This window comes from Photinus pyralis, unplaced genomic scaffold, assembly GCF_008802855.1.
Source record: "Photinus pyralis isolate 1611_PpyrPB1 unplaced genomic scaffold, Ppyr1.3 Ppyr1.4_LG7, whole genome shotgun sequence".
Classification (NCBI taxonomy): Eukaryota; Metazoa; Arthropoda; class Insecta; order Coleoptera; family Lampyridae; genus Photinus; species Photinus pyralis.
The window spans coordinates 2,111,205-2,128,686 of NW_022170738.1; the positions used below are offsets into that span (position 1 = coordinate 2,111,205).

At 37.1% G+C, this 17,482-nt stretch overlaps 1 protein-coding gene across 1 annotated transcript in view; it reads right to left on the reverse strand.

Annotated features, from left to right (window-relative positions):
- Positions 1-17,482, reverse strand: part of LOC116177033 (nitric oxide synthase) — a 99,293-nt gene that overhangs the window by 26,154 nt on the left and 55,657 nt on the right. The window contains exon 3 of the mRNA XM_031495890.1: positions 16,511-16,673. Coding sequence (XP_031351750.1) covers positions 16,511-16,673 — 163 coding nt within the window. The remainder of the gene's footprint in view (positions 1-16,510; positions 16,674-17,482) is intronic.

The window sequence follows — 17,482 nt, forward strand, 5'->3', positions numbered from 1 at the left end:
TTTGGAATTAAACAATTTCTGGAAACTGGAACACCCTGCATACTTCCTAATTCTTAACCCCTAAAGTCGCGAAGCGATCATTTGTGGATTAAAACGACTTCTGATATCCTCAACCTACTGTGATTTCCGCAACTAAGTGCCTAAATGCGAAAAGAATAATGTTACTAGTATTCTTGGTGCTGACAACGCTGAAAATGGAATAAAAATCTAACCGCCATCTTAGATATCATGTTAACACCATTTTTGAGTTTGTGCTATCGAATTAAGTGAAGAACTTCCTTACTAACCTTACGTTCATTACTTTTATAACAATTTATAATTTTTTTGTACATATGGGGGCATTTTTTAAAATAATTTTTAATCGAACTTGTTTCACAATATCATTCGATCAGAGACACCTTGTATAATCATAAATAAAATCTGCAATGGCATCGCAACTAGATAATTCTTGATTCAGGTTTTCATGAAAATGCGCTTAGTATATCCCACGTCCATGCGTCTCCATCGGTTGCGATGCCTAAACCATCGAGGTAAAATAATGTTGATTATATTATTTTTCATAGTAATATAAGACAAATAGAGTACTTCCAAAGGACCTACCCTGCACTACTATCCACAGTAGTTACTGCTATCATGGGACCAAATGCGTGTGAGGGAGCTCTACTGTGGAAAATAAAATCGTGAACAGGCACCACTGGCAATCCCCAAGGGCCTATATTTGCAGAACTTATTAAACCCTCAGTAACTATAATAGAAAGAATGCAAGTGAATTTTAATGAAACATTTAAATGTGGTGAGGAATATTGAGAACATTTAGATTAGTAACCCTCCCTTTCAAAGTGGCTTTTAATTATGCGTACATTATTGGAATCTGCCACCACGGAAAAACATTGAACGACCGCAATCCGTGAACGTGACGCATTAAAATTTGACGTGTACCGCAAGTAGATTAATTTTATTGACGCTCAATTCGATAGGGTGTCACGGTCAGTTTTGAATTCAAATTTATTTGATTGCGGGGATAAAATTTTTATATTTCACTGCGGCGCACGTTGAAAGTTTGGCTATTTTTTTCAAAGATAATATATGCAGGAGAATAAAACCTATACGTTCCTACTTGAGGAAGAAGAAGAGTACGAAAGATTAAAGGATTTTGTGCTAAACTAACCATGAATATTTCCTGGACAAATCTCGCTTAGCCTCGCGTTCACCTAGTTTTCAACATAAAGCCAAAGAAGCTATTCCATTTATTGACATTTGGATTTACGGTGATTAACTCACATCAGCATTTCGACTTTTTTTAATACGATCGGTTGACTTGTAGGAAAACGAAATTGATTTTTATTAAAAGGACGCCTTACATTTTTGTTTCGGGTAAGCAATTTCGTTATAGCTTCGAGGGTTATTTCGTATGACTTACGTACGTAATGTACAATTCCATATAATGCTCTTCAACAGGAGCTTTGCATTACTATTCAAAAACATTCCCACAGGTGCACTAAAAATATCGATGCTATCCTTTTAATAAAAATTACGTCTTCTGCTATAAAAGTTTTGTACGCAGATCTACGAATATAGGCTATCCTCATAGATTTCAATACATTCAATGCGAGAGATACGAACTGGACTGAGGCATAAAAACACGATATATCCAAATTTAACATAGACTTAATGGAGAATCGTCGAAAATATCACAATCCAACTTTCCTTCCATACTTCACTTATAGAAGCGCATAAATAAATCGATATTGGAAAATCTGTTCCAAATTGTCTTTGTATCAAATTAAAGCTAAAGGAGATTTTCGATTTAGATGTATAGAAGGAGGTTTGAAATACAATCGTCATTGCAGCGTTTTTATTCTCCAAATTTGTATTTGAATCAGAGTTTATCTCTCGGGACACTTGCGGTCTACCAATGTCTCAATTCTATTGGTATACCTTGAAACCACGAGGACGAGGGCTATTACGAGGAGATTATTAGCCTGGACACTTCTCAGATTTTAAACTTGGTTGCTGGGGAACAACAATGGTGTTTTATAAATAATCTCTGGAAAGTTGATATTCAAAAGTTAATATTGCAGGGTACTTTGTTTTCCAGTTTCCTTTTTAAGATTAATACAAATTTTTCGAAAATGTAAAAAAATTTTAATTAATATATTAATTAATTAATTATTAATAATATTAATTAATTAAATAATTTAATTATTAGATTTGATAATTTAACAATTTCAAATTCAAATCTGTTACTGGTAACATTAGTATGATTTAGGATACCTCTTTAAAAAGAACTAGATATTGTGTCGACTAATAGGAAATTAATTTTAAAAAACCTGTTCAATTTTTTTGGATAACAGCTTAAGAAAAAAGATTTTTGAATGTTGAAATAAATCTCTTGAACATTTCTTATTTTAAAAAATGGTGAATGGATCCTAAAAGTAACAATTTATTGTTTTCAATACGCCAACATTGACGAAAAATGAACGATTTTTGGGCTTCAATTTCGATTTTGGTGTCCAATTAAAGATTTTACAATGCCAATAAGTACCAAAAACTTTTATAAAAACCCTGGAAGCCGACCTCTTTTATAGCAGACATCTTCAGAACCGAAGGTCACATTAGGTCCAATGGATGCCACTCGCGGCGTACTGACTATGCCCAGTTTGAATTTCATGCAGTTCGGTTCATAAATAGTCGAGATGACAAAAAGGCACTGTGTGTTAGGTATATATTTAAGTATCGACAACACTGTTAAGAATCGTACGGTTGTATATTGGTAACTAAATAAAGCAGTCTGAACTCGTCTCTTGCTCGTTTAATACAACACTGTGAATGTTGAATTGATTAGGCTGAACTTTTGGCATTGCGTATTATATCGCTAAATCTCGATTCCAAAACACCAACATTCATTTTATAAAAAATCTCCGCTTTACACCGGTTCAGTATTATTTAATAATCTGCCTGAAACTCTAAAAAAATGCACCACCCCCTATTGAAAAATAGAACGAAACAAATATTACAAAATAATTCTTTCTATTCAGTAAACGAGTTTGTTGATTGTATATCTCTAATAAAAACTTAATGACTGTATGCACCTGAATTGTTTGTCCACAAATTTAATATTGTCCATATATACATATACATGTTTTGTTTGTGATTTGACGTTTCTGTAATTGTTATTTTCAATTTTTTGAATTAAAGATTATTATTATTCCCAGTTTGAATTTCATGCAATTCTGTTCATAACTAACGTAGATACATCGTAATCCGTTCTCTTTTAAATCGATGGACATGAAACCATCGAGCTAGCAAGCGACAAACGGACAAGCGAGCGAGCGATCTCACGATTGGGAGAAAGCATAAGCGTCTCGCTTAACAACACTTGCTAAAATATGTTAAGTGCTCGAAACATAGGCCCATCTATTTTCCTAAATATGTATATAGAAATTTTGGGAGAAAAATACATCTATTTAGTTTACCCGAAGACCACATGCAGCTTGCAATTTGCTCAGAATTATAATGGAATAAGGAAGTACGAAAAGGCGGTATTCTCATTTTTTTATTGGTGACATATATGGTGATTTAACCGAGACACACGGAAGTATAAACAATTCAGCTCCAGTAAAAGTCAACATTGTTGATCTTCCATTTGATCAACTTTCAGATGTTATTTCAGTGGTACGTTTGAAACTTCAAAGCTCTTTCTGTTGCTTCGTTGTATTTACGGATGAGGTAATATCTACCTAATATCGTCTTAGTAATTCCTGTAAGCACAACAGTTTGTAAAACTCTTCCCGAGAGAAATCTATTATTACAGGAGGTAAGGCTCCTGAGTGGAGACCAAACATATCAAATAAGAAAACATCAAAAGCGTAACTAACACAAGAATTCTGCATCTAACTAGTACGTAGTTGTAATGTAAATTGTAAAATATTCCTACAGTAACTAAAATAACAAGTGCGCTGGACCCTGCAGTCTCTGAATGTTGCTATAACTTGGTTTACCTAATGAAAGCATAAACAAGAATGGAATTTAAATTTGTAAAATAACTATAACATTCCTCTGCTATGCAAATTCTACGCACATGCACGACTTTTAACATGCACTCCATTGTTGGATTGCTCCATTATAAAACTTTTTTACTTGACAAAATCTTGCTTGTAAATCTGTACTGCATAATTATTACACAAAACCTTCTTGTTGGCTTTTTCTCTATTACTTTTGCCCGCCTTCCACTTTTAATGGCCAGAAATCTAGTTTTTGCGGAGGAAAACGAAACAGGCAGCGCATTTTTATTAATATTGGGGTTGAGGTCGTGTATACAACGAAATGTAAACTTTTAACCTTGTTAACTGAAAGGTTTTGAAGCTTTTTTTTTGTAATTTAAGATTGTTAATTTTTAAAGTGTTAATAAAAATATTGCATTAATAAACGAGTTACATACCAAAAGTTTGTCATATACAGGGTGATTCCTATAGTACCTGCCACCGTTTGGGAGCGTATAGGGGGTGCCTAGGGGAGGTCTTTTCATATAGGACACTTGGGGTCGGAAATCCAAAATAAGGGCGCCAGAACCAAATTTATCTTCTGGAATTTCACGCCTGTATGTAGGCAACCCAACCGACCGACGTTTCGCGCGGAGCGATGCAGAGCGAGTTAGCGCGAGGAAGCGACATGGGAGGGAAGGAGGGAAAACGACAGTCAAAAGCAATAACGTTTACAAGTGTTCAACGTGGCCACCGTTGTTCTCAATGCACTTCCTACATCTAGCCAACCACTCCCCTCGAACTCGCGTGAAGACTCCTATGTCCTGGCGAACAGCCTCTCCGGCCATGACGACGCGCGCAATTAAGTCCTCTTCGGATTCGACGGGAGTCTCGTAGACGTGCGCTTCCATCACACCCCACAAGTAAAAATCTAATGGGGTGATGTCGGGCGAGCGGGCAGGCCACTCCACCGCACATCCACGGCCGATCCATCTGTCCGGATAGGTTTGGTCCAAGTGTTCCCTCACCTGCCGCCCGTAGTGAGCAGGGCACCCATCGTGCTGGAACCAGTGGTCCCAGTACAAGTTCACTGGAACATCCATTAAAAGTTCTGGTAGCACCTCGCGCAGGAAAATCAGGTAATTATGGGCATTTAGACGCGGAGGGAGGATGTAAGGCCCCAGTAGGTTGTCCCCCAGGATGCCAGCCCAAACGTTTAAAGAAAACTTGTCCTGGTATCCTCGCGTAAACGTTTCATGAGGATTGTGCTCCGCCCAGTAGTGGCTGTTACGAGGATTGAAGGTCCCCTCTCTTGAGAATCCTTTCTCGTCAGTAACTAGCACGCTCCTCAGAAAGTTCGGATTAGCTTCTTCCTCCTGGACGACTAAATTGCAGAATTCCAGCCTCCTTTCATGGTCACCCGGCAGTAACTCTTGCACTTTCTTAAACTTATAGGGGTGTAAGTTGTTGTTGTTGGCGATGTTCCACACTGTGTGTTGACTACAACCCACCTGATCTGCTACAAGTCGAGTGCTAGTACGCGGGTTTGCCTCGAAACGTTCCAACACATCCTCCTCTAAGGCATTTACCAACGGGCGATCGCGATCACGGGCGCTAGTGGGCTGCGAAATAGGAGGAGGTCGGTGTAAACAAACAAACTTTTCGAAATGGGTGCTTAAATGACCCAAGTATCGATGTGCATCACGAATCTGTGTGTAAAGTTAAGCCTCCGTCAGCTTACCTGCAATTGCCCTGTCTCGCACAGTCGGAAGTGAACTTCTTGAAAGACCTGTCTGCAGGGTAACTGACGGTTTGGATACCGCTCAGCGTACGCTCGTCGTGCAGCTCGTGCGTTACCATTTGCCAATCCGTACATGAAGTGCATGTCCGCGTATTCCGTGTTAGTAAAACGTGCCATAGTGTTTATTCACTTGATACGCGTCGTTGCAGACGGGATTTCGTGGGTTTAAACAAAATTCTGATCAAGTGTCAGCCACACATCGCCGCCTGAGATCGCTCCGTGTGCACCGCCGGCCGGTTGGGTTGCCTACCTACAGGCGCGAAATTCCAGAAGGTAAATTTGGCTCTGGCACCCTTATTTTAGATTTCCGACCCCAAGTGTCCTATATCAAAATACTCCCGGGACTACGCACCACCTACACGCTCCCAAACGGTGGCAGGTACTATAGGAATCACCCTGTATTAGCAGAATCAGCTATTCAGTGAGGGTCGTTAAACATGTATGTACTTGATTTAATATTTCAAGTCAACCACAGTGCATTCGAAACTAATTATCGCGGTCTGTAACAACAAAGCTCTCTCCCTAAATTATATATCATATCATTTTTATTTCTAAATAACAATTGTATACACAACAAATTTACACGTCAACAAACAAACATAGAAATGTATATTATATAGGTAATTTAAAAACATATTAGTGAGGTACTTCAGCTATCTATTTAAATATTCTTCTTCATTATAAAAAACTCCTAATGACAAAAACTCTTGAACTTTTCTTTTAAACTGTGGTGTTGTCAAGTTTTTGAAGGTACTAGGCAACAAGTTGTAATATAAAGCACTCTTATACTCTGGCGACTTCTTAAAAAAAGAATGTCGTGGTTTACTTAGTCGAAGATTGTCTTTGTGTCTAGTATCGTAAGTGTGCACATCTTTATTGAGCAAATAGGTATTCCTGTGCATAGGTATGTATGTGAGTGACACAGTGGAGTACATATATGGAAAACAAGGTGAGAATTCGATGGCTGTGGAAAATCCCTCGGCAGGAATGATTGTATTTAATATTGAAAATTAATCGGTGTAGCCTTTTTTGCAACACAAACACTCTGTCACAGTAAATGCTGGCTCCCCATACTGCAATATTATAACTAATCGCCGAGTATGCTAATGCATACCGGCTTTATGGTTCAGTGGTAGAGCGTTGTAGCCCAATCAATCTGTGTCGTAAAACACCCGTTGAAGGAAAAAAATAGTATAAAGCTAATTTTTTCCCCATCGACTACTACCATTTAGACAAGTGTTTAGCCAAAAGTCCCCGCCCCTACCCCCCTTGCTTCACCCCCTGTGCTCCCCTAAACATGAAAAGTGTAGGGGTTTCGTAAATCGCGTCTCTTTCGATTACTAAACAACATATCGGATTGCACAAATAAGTTTCAGTTGACTTTCGTCGTAACTTTTACCGTTTGTTGGTAATGACTATGAAAAGGTAAAAAGTGGTATATTTTTCGGCACGTAATTTTACTTTTTGTCGCAGAAATTTTCACGCCGACATTTTATCAAAAAATGTTGCCTACAAAACTTGTAGCTCCCATTATTACCTTTAAAATGATATGAAATAGTACTTACTTTGTTGAAGAGCCTGCGAGATTCAGTCGGTGTAATGCAGAATGCGTACCCAGTCGTGGCGGGTTCCGACGAGATGGGCCCGGCGGCGCGGCGTTGTAATGCTAATGTTGTTGTATAGTGAGTGTTTTTTTTTAACTTTAAGGTACACTATTGCATTTTCTCTAAACAAAACCTAAATTCCACCCTTTTTAGATTTGTGTCAAATATTAATAAGTCCTTGTATACAGCTAAAAATTGTATTTTAAATAGTTTTCTATTACCCAAAATCGTCCTGAAACCTTCATTTCCATGCTTACTTTCTGTTAGGAAATTTTAGTTTCCATGAAAGAGGCATAGCAGACTACGTTTACTGCCGTTTGTCACTTTACTGGCCACGCCGTCACTTTACCAGTTACCGGCCGCATTTGTGACATTTCCAAATGTCTATAAAGACTCCTGTCATCACTGAGATTGACATTAACCAAAAGTTCTATATAAAAATTGAAATTTGATATTAAATACGATTTCGGGTAAAATTTCATACAAACCTCGTCAGTAAAATGACATTACCTGACCCGGAAATTAAAGTACTCGACAGTAATGTATCATTTTCCTGACTTTTATGTAAATAACTATTGTTTAAAAATGCATGTAATATTTTTTTTATGTTATTTTAGAACAAACTAATTGCGGTATCTTAATTTGAAGTAAAAAATATTTTCAGATTATTCACATTAAAAAATAAATTGATGTTGACCATTTCCGATTTCCTAAACTTCCAGGACAAGTTCTTCATTTTCCTTGACTTCAACCAAAGTTACATTACTGCATGATCCGCCACAGCTCCCACACATTTCTGTGCAACAAGTGATGCTTTAAAGCAGCTGCAATTACTTTTGCAAGCCTTTTTGCAGTTGCAGGATCCAGTTTTGAATCTGATAGTATGCTCGATAGACGATAAGCGTGTTGTTCAGCAGCACCAGATGTTGGAGGGAGGGATGCGATGTTAAATTTGGATTTTAATGACATTTTTGCAACAGCTTTAAGTTACATTGAATATCAGACATGCAGACCTTGTGCATCCATATTTTTTTCCAGAAAAAAACCTCTTCTACCTCTTTGAGAATATTTTTGTCTGCCTGTTTTTCATAAAACTGTCATTTGATGAACTTAGCAACTTGTACGCGTTGATTTTGGAAGAGCAATAGTGTCTCCCAGATTCAAAGTGTGAGGCCTACAGTTGTTGTCGGACAGGATTCCGATCTTTTCGTTCTATTCTTAGGGCTACCACAGTGCCAAAATGTACAGCTATTCTTTCACAAACCCTCTGGCATACCATCAACCTATGACATCAGCAAGACCCGTGAAGAGATTGGTGATATGAAGGTTGTGATATTATTTTTTATGCTATCACAGAATGTGATACCACGTCTTCTTTATTCGGCAAAGGCAAAATCAACGAGAACAAATCGGAAATGGCTAACATCAATTTATTTTTTAATAAAAAAAAATTAAGATACCGCAATTATTTTCTTCTAAATCAACATAAACGAAATATTACATGCATTTTCAAACAAAAAGGACTTATTAATATTTGATACAAATTTAAAAAGGGCGGAATTTAGGTTTCACTGAGACTCGTTTGTTTTTGTTTAGAGAAAATGCAATAGTGTACCTTAAAGTTAAAAAAAACACTCACTATACAACAATATTAGCATTGCAATGCCGCGCCGCTGGGCCCACCTCGACGGAACACGTCACGACTGGGTACGCATTCTGCATTACACCGGCTGAATCTCGCAGGCTCTTCAACAAAGTACGTACTATGTCATATCATTTTAAAGGTAATAATGGGAGCTACAACTTTTGTAGGCAACATTTTTTGATAAAATGTCGGCGTGAAAATTTCTGCGACAAAAAGTAAAATTACGTGCCGAAAAATATACCACTTTTTACCTTTTCATAGTCATTACCAACAAACGGTAAAAGTTACGACGAAAGTCAACTGAAACTTATTTGTAGACAATGTTATAGCAAAGAGAACAAAACAAATTGTAATCCGATATGTTGTTTAGTAATCGAGAGAGACGCGATTTACGAAACCCCTACACTTTTCATGTTTAGGGGGGCACAGGGGGTGAAGCAAGGGGGTAGGGGCGGGGACTTTTGACTAAACACTTGTTTAAATGGTAGTAATCGATGGGGAAAAAATTAGCTTTATACTATTTTTTTCCCACTAAAAACACAGGTTGACTGGACTATTGGGGTATAAATCCGGAGGTCGGGTGTTCGAACCTGAGTTGAGGTGAATTTGTCATCTGTGGCCCTAATTCGTAAGGTAAATACCGGAGTAGTATAGAACAACTTAAGACCTTCAGCAGGGGCATCTCTAAAAAGCATTATGCGGGTCACTCTGTAATTGGGCACAAGCCTGTTGAGGGCCCACAACAAGAGAGGGGAATAATAAATAATAATAATAAGTAATAAACATAGTACACACTTAGTAAAACACCAGGTCGAAATGAGTTTTTAAGCTTTCACCATTAGGTAGTAAATCTTGTTAAGCTTGCAGCAGACATCAGACACCTGGGTAGACCAAGACAACGTATCATCAAGGCGTATACCTAAGAATGTTGTGCTCCGTGCACTTGGTATTACATGGTTGTTCATTTTAAAGGTGAATTTGTTCGTATCACAGTATTTGGAATGAATTTCAATGAACGCAGATTTGTTGTAGTTGACAGTTAGCCCATTCTTCCCACACCACGACTCAAATTGATTTAGTACTATCTCGACATTATGGACGATATCCTGTGTAGTATTTCCACTCACCACAACAGTGGTATCGTCGGCGTACATAAATAATTTACCGCTAGAAATGTATTCTGGCCTCTGGGAGGTCATTTATGAATAGAAGGAAGATCAGAGGGCCAAGTACACTCCCTTGCAGGGTCCCTATCTCGAGATTGAATTTGTCATATTTCCATTCACCTTTACAACGATTGAACGATTTGACAGGTAGGAGTAAAGCCATTCGTTTATCGTGCCCTCAATCCGTACCTTTCCAATTGCTTAGTGACACTGTCGAATGCACTCGATAGGTCAAATTGAAGCGCCACAATAATATTCTTTTTGTTTAGCTCCCGAAAAAGATACTGGGTAAATTCATAGTTTGCGGATGTCGTCGAATATCTTGGACGAAAGCCGTGCTGGCAGTCCGTAATGACCATGTAATTATTTAAATACGACCATAATTTTGTACTATCTTTTCAAAAATTTTTGAGAAGACACTCAATATTGATATTGGTCTGTAGTTTTGTACGTTAGTATTATCGCCTTTTTTAAACACGGGTATTACCGTAGCTTGTTTCAGTACGTCTGGGAACTTCCCTTGTGTTAGAGATGAGTTTAATAAGGTTGTCAATGGATATATAGTATAGTAATATCAAGAGTTTTTACATTTTATTGGATATTTGACTAATTGATGTGTCCATTATAGTGCAGATATTTTACGAACACAAATATACGTATGAAAATAAATTTACAAAGTAGGATTTTGTGAATTTAATGCATCATTATAAACTGTTCAAGAACGGCACGTTGTTAGGCGCAACTGTTGACATGTTTGTTTTCCCAAGTGCATTGTAACGTAGCACCCGTTTTCGTACAGAAATTATGTCAGAATGAATGAACACACCGTACGTAGATTAAAGCTACCAGCTTGAATGAACACCCGGTACATGGAGGAACTCAACTGGGCGCTTCTTTACGAGAACTGTAGCTTCCGGACTTATTTATGTATCTTTTAGGAAATGGGAATAGGTAAATTGCCTTAATTTGTAGCACCGTTATAGCCCCCGCCCAAGAGGCCCTAATTGTTCCCGTAGAGATATTTTAATGTTTGGTGCAACCTTCGAAAGAGAAGGGCAAATTAATATTGTAGAATTATAGCTCCGTTAATTACCTATTGATCGGCCGATCTTAGTTGCTCGATGGCAATTTAAAACTAGGATAGAAACGGTCGCTCGCTTACACTTAGATCAACCTGATAAAGTAACCTGTCGTTTGATCCCAAAATTCCGGGACGCGAGGGAGTATTAACTGAACTACCGAATTGACGAATTTCAGCCCGGCCATTTAAGTGAGTATAATTAATCGTAGTTAATTTTAGGATAAGAGGGGATCGAGTAATTATTTGAAGAAGTTTTAATTTTTAAACGTTCGTATTTTTGAAAATTTACGTTTGCAATTTCCGTAATTTCGAACCGCACTATTTAACTTCTTTCCGTTAATTATAAAGTGGGGTTTTGTTTCGTTTCCCGGAATTGTATTTTCCGTTCATTATTTGCCATTAATTGCCACTGGAACAAATTTTGCGATGATGATACATACAATCTTCTATGAACAAAACAACTATACAATTGTCTCACAGCCTTTGGCAGTGAATTTGCTTTCCTTGTGCATCTCTTAGCGTAGCTATGAGAAAAATTCTCTTCAGGTTAACCTGTATGTTCAGAGATGGCTTTGGAGCTCTTTGGAATAGTTCGAAATGATAACTACATAATCCTATATATTCAATAAGGTGTTCACTTCGTTCCATTACATGCAATAGCGTAAGACTCTGGCGACTGCTTATTTTATCTCGATTTTACATTGAACGCTAGTTATTATTTATTTATTTTATTTTGCCTTTATTTTTGAGTGGGCGGGGTTTCAGCCAAGGCTGCTCTACCAACCCAACCCACTATACATTTACAAATATCCATGCCCGAACCCGGATTCGAACCAGGGACCCTTAGTCCCACAGTTCAGCTTTAACTGAACTGCGCCACACGAGCCGGCACCAAGTCGTGTTGATTCTACTGTTAATTGGGGAGTAATGTGTAACAGCTACCACATATTCCACAGTAGTATATTATAAGAATTAGCCGTTTAAAAATCTAGTACTTCGTGCTTCGGAATTATAAAAAAAATAATACCAGGTTTTTTGACAGTTGGACAGTTGTAGAAAAGTACTTTTTCTACAACTGTCAAAGGGCGCAGTAAACGCGGGAAAATGTTTCGATTTAAGGATTAAAAACATACAACTGTTGATGAATTTCCACTGCATTGAGAAACCGAAGCGCACTGATCTAGTTTCACAATCGGCGAGATTTACAATTACTTTCGCCATTATAAACAATCACTGTGGTACAAAAACAACAAATAACTAGATAGATCAAGAGATGCCACTTACATTTTTTTTCTTGTTTACAAAATTGCTACGTTTACTATGGACATTAAAAATCAACCCCTATTTCATACCCTTTCTAACTCTCCTATTTAAATTTCGATGAATAAAAAAATCCACATTTTTTTACACAGAGAATACACACATTATGACTAATAAAGATGAACCCATTTACAGGGAAATTTTCATTGAACTAATGACAAACTTGAAATGAAAAAGAACACCAGCTTTAATCACCCAATTGATTGATATCTTTATAAAAGGAATGTTTTTAATTAATACTGTCAAATACAATATTTCTTCTTCGCAATTTTCTTAAACAGAATCAATTACTTTTTATAAAAGTACCTCAGAGTACCTCACATAAAGTTTTCTGGAAAATACAATACAAACCCGGATATGGCTCTTCTTGTAGAGATGGTACCTTCGAAATTGACCAATGGATAACGAAAGATCGGTTTTCGTCGACGTTTTCAAGATTCTCTTGGAGGTAATTCCGCGGTTATTGAACTGTCTGCGTTTATTGTCTGGCGTCAAATAGCTCAATTGCATTTAAAATGTTCCGGGCACTTATTTTTAACGTCTGAAAGCGGCTTTTAATTGATCAATTGCTTAAGGCGGGTTCTTATTAGCCTATTTTATTGATCAATTTCATTGAATATACAGAGTGGCCCAACGAGAAGTATACAGAGGGCTTTTATGGTATTAAATTTAGAAATTTCGAAAAATCCTCGAACACGTCAATTTTGTATTCGAGGGGGACAACTTTTGGAATACAAATCACGAACCCAAGTCTTCACCCCTCTACGTAGGGAGCTTAACCCCTAAAATTTTAAATGGAATCCTATGGCATATGGCACATTATTTGAAAGCCAATTTAATCGTGATTACTTTGCTTTGCTTTTTTAATTCTATTGATTAGTTTCGGAGATATTTGCATTTGAAATGGTTTTTTCCCCCTGATTTAAGTCATTTACTTACAAGTTACTTTACTTCTTGTGGGGATATTTAAAGAATAAAGTTTATGCTACTCCGCCCGGAACATTACAAGGGTTGTGAGCACGTATAACCATACTGTAAGAATAAAATACACTATGGTATAACTCAACAATTTTGAGCGATTACCCCTGAAATCTTGCAACATGTACGGCAGCGTTTTGAAATAAATCTTTATTATTGCATGGAAGCAGGCGGAAGGCAATTCGAGCATTTATTGAAATAAATGTTGTGGGTTTCAAGTTATGTTATTTTGTGCACAATTTAAAAATTTTAATACAAGGTGACTTAGATCGCATTTGTTTTGGTTTTTTTAGAAAAAACCATTTCAAATGCGAATATCTCCTAAACGAATCAATAGAATTTAAAAAGCAAAGCAGATTAGTAATCACGATTAAACTGGCTTTCAAATAATGTGCAATTTGCCATAGGATTCCATTTAAAATTTTAGGGGATAAACTCCCAATGTAGAGGGGTGAAGACTTGGGTTCGTGATTTGTATTCCAAAAGTTGTCCCCCTCGAATACAAAATTGACGTGTTCGAGGATTTTTCGAAATTTCTAAATTTAATACCCTAAAAGCCCTCTGTATACTTCTCGTTAAGCCACTCTGTATGCCATTGAACATGGAAATTGAACGGGAAATTTGTTCATATGATTTAAGAATTGGCTATTTTGTCTAGGATCTGCCAGTTTAAAAAATGGCTGCAAATCGAAAAATTGTGCATGAAAATGCTTATGTTTTGTATGGGTATGAAGTTAGCAGTTTTCGTTCAAACAGAAAAGACAGCGGTGTCGCATCAAGTGATGATTGGGACGTACTCGACCGTAATCGGTAGATTGAGGAAATGTCGCGGATACTGTCGATACGGTACTTACTTGACAGTGCGCAAGGGTTTTGTTAATTCGAATCTAACATTCTCGCACATCTCCCGAGATAGTATTACATGCATGTTACGACGCGTACTATTCAGAAAGTGTACGTTTGCGACACGAGCGAACTTGCCTGCGAGTGGAGAGAGTGATTGGGGGTGAATAAAGGTTATTTGTGTTTTACATATGGCTTTATAGGTTATACGGTTATCATTTCCAATATCTCCTATGGTTGCATGGACTTGGACTATTCACTAACGATCAGGTAGCCCAAGCCCGAATGCCCTAAAAACTCTCTAGATTAATCCCTACTTATCGTGTTTTTTTACAAAAGCGTCCGAAGTCCATTTATCAGAAGCTCATGTCCCTTTAATTTTTCAAATCTTAATTAACCCTCAAATCGGCACATCTAATACCCAGTATCTAAACAAATGAGAAATTGAAAAAAATCTAAGAGACCCCCCCGTTACATGCTGCATCTCCGACATTGCGATACGATTTGAAGGTAAACGCCCAGAACAATTAACAATATCGATTAATTAATAAGTGATTACAGTTGCTACTGTATTTTTATTTTACTACACGACGAAGACAAATTCCCTAGCTAGAACACAATTGCATGCCCCAGATTATCCCTACAGCAACCGATGTAAGTATTAAATTAAAGAAATGAAGTGCGCACGGTTTCACTATTTGTGCCGTTATTGCCTCTAACAGGCGATCATCAATTGCAAGACTGTTGCATTCGTGTTTAGCAGCTCTTTCTCACAATGTAAAGGAGTCTATCAAAAGTTTTATCCATAAAAAATGTTATTAATCACCGTTTGCAATTCATGCACTTCCGTCAATAAAGAACCACACGCGAAAGATGCCGCTCACTTTTGCATAAAAAGAAAATTTTTCATTTCGCCTATCTCGGATAATGTACGAAATTATTTTACGCCTCATTAGCGCATCATATCATAAATTTTCTGAGTAAAAGTGCGCTTCAGTTTGAAATTTTTACATCAAGTTAGGCCAGTGGTATTATTGACGAGTACTGTTTGGGTGCACAAAATCCCCACGATTAGTAATGTACAAAATTCCTTAACTACCACAATAGTTAATCACTCTAAAGGGTCTTTATAAAGTTTTTACCCTTAAAATATGTGAAATATCCTTTTACTGTACGTGTAGTACACAATTTATGTGCAGTTTCAAATACTTATCCAAGGTAGGCAATTTGTTCACAAAAGTTTACAAGGGATGCCCTCACCTAGGAAAATATTATAAATAGGTGGGCAAATCTGTTCGAAGGGAGTCGATTTCGAAGTTATCAACTGCATGACGTTTAAAGTAATGGTAATTACTAAGCCGTTGACTTAATAAGTGACCCTTTTTCAATTAATACAGTTTCCTCTTTTACATTATCACGGAACCGAGGGTTGTGGGTCGTAAGCTTCACAATAAAATAATTCAGCATCATAACGACTACCTAAGTCGTTTCATTTCAATTTGTATTGTTTCAAGGGTTCATGTTAATTAATACCATCTTCCGTTTTGATTACATTTACATTTTGTACATTCGTTTTTCAGGCGATAATTAGGAATGACCCCATTAAGGCTCAAATACGCGGTTGCCTAGTACTTTTTGTTTACACTATTTTGACTATCCATTATATTGGTAATGGATAATGTCTGATACAATGGAATTTTTGTTCGATTTTTCAACCCTCGCTTCGCGTGATTTTCCACAAAACTGTAAAATAATTAAAAATGAACCGAGACTCAACTGTGTTGCACCGTTACTTTTCCTCGCTGTTCTGAACAAATACTCGACTACACGAGGAACAAGAGAGAAAATAATACGATCTGAAAGAGGTACAAAAACCCATATCAAGATTTTCCGATAAAATATTTACCTAAAGTAAGCAGATCGTGTTTGAAACTCTAACAACAGAGAAAAGCGAGAAAAGCTCTCCTTGGTGCTTTCTTTGTAAAGACAACTGTCAAGGAATCTCGTAGGTAATATTTTTAATAAAGAAAATGATACGAACTGCTTCAATATTTCGGTATAAAATTGTGTCGCGCAAAATGTTACCTACCTGCAATTTGGCCCATTGAATACGTCCAATGCACCTAACCGAGTTTCTCCATGCAAGCTTCGCGCCGTAAATAAGCTCAGTTTCGGTAAGCTGATACGTTCCGGTTGCCTCGATTTCTTTTTGTACTTGATCAAATCGCGAAGTATGAGCCGGCGTGTTCGCTCTGAAATACAAATATCCATTATTTTTTCCGTTGCTTGTGCATGAATGCATTTAAATTAATAACTTAAGATATGACAATCAATCACAAGCGCAGTATTAGTGTAAGACGTTGATAAAGGCTTGAAATACATCGATCAATCAAATTTGTAAGCAACGAAAGATGGAAAATTATCACTGAGGAAAGCTTCGTGCAATCATACATAGTGTTATTAAAAATATATGCGCTTTTTTGTATAAGTTCGGCCGATAAAAAGACAACGTTCATTTATCACATGATCTGACAAGTTCAACAATTTCAATATTGTGTAATATCCAAACTTCTTTTTTGTAAACTTGCTTACAAAATGACGGAATGCGACAACTACCAACAAAACGGCATACATTAATTATCATTGTAACACTACTTGTAGTCAGTATAAGAGAACTTTTATGTTAAACGTTACTTTTTATTTAAAATAAGACTAATAGGTAAACAAATACATGTAACTGTAAATTCGTGAAATTCCCTGCGATAAGAAAGGTTAAAACTGAACATATTACTTGGTAAAAGTTCGCATTCCTAAGTAAGTATGTAACTGATTAGATCCTATATCTAAAAAGCATTCTTGTGACTAGTACAAGTTGAGAACTGTTCCGAGGGAAACATATCTTGATTCCGCACACGGAGGCTCAATGGAGGAAGATCCAAGAGAGCCTGCATTACGACTGTACAAGTGATCTGCACAGGGTGTACAAGATGCAAGACACGCGAATCTTTGTAAGTGGTCCAACTTGTGGTAAAAGTCTCGTTCTTGACCCATACAAGTGCTC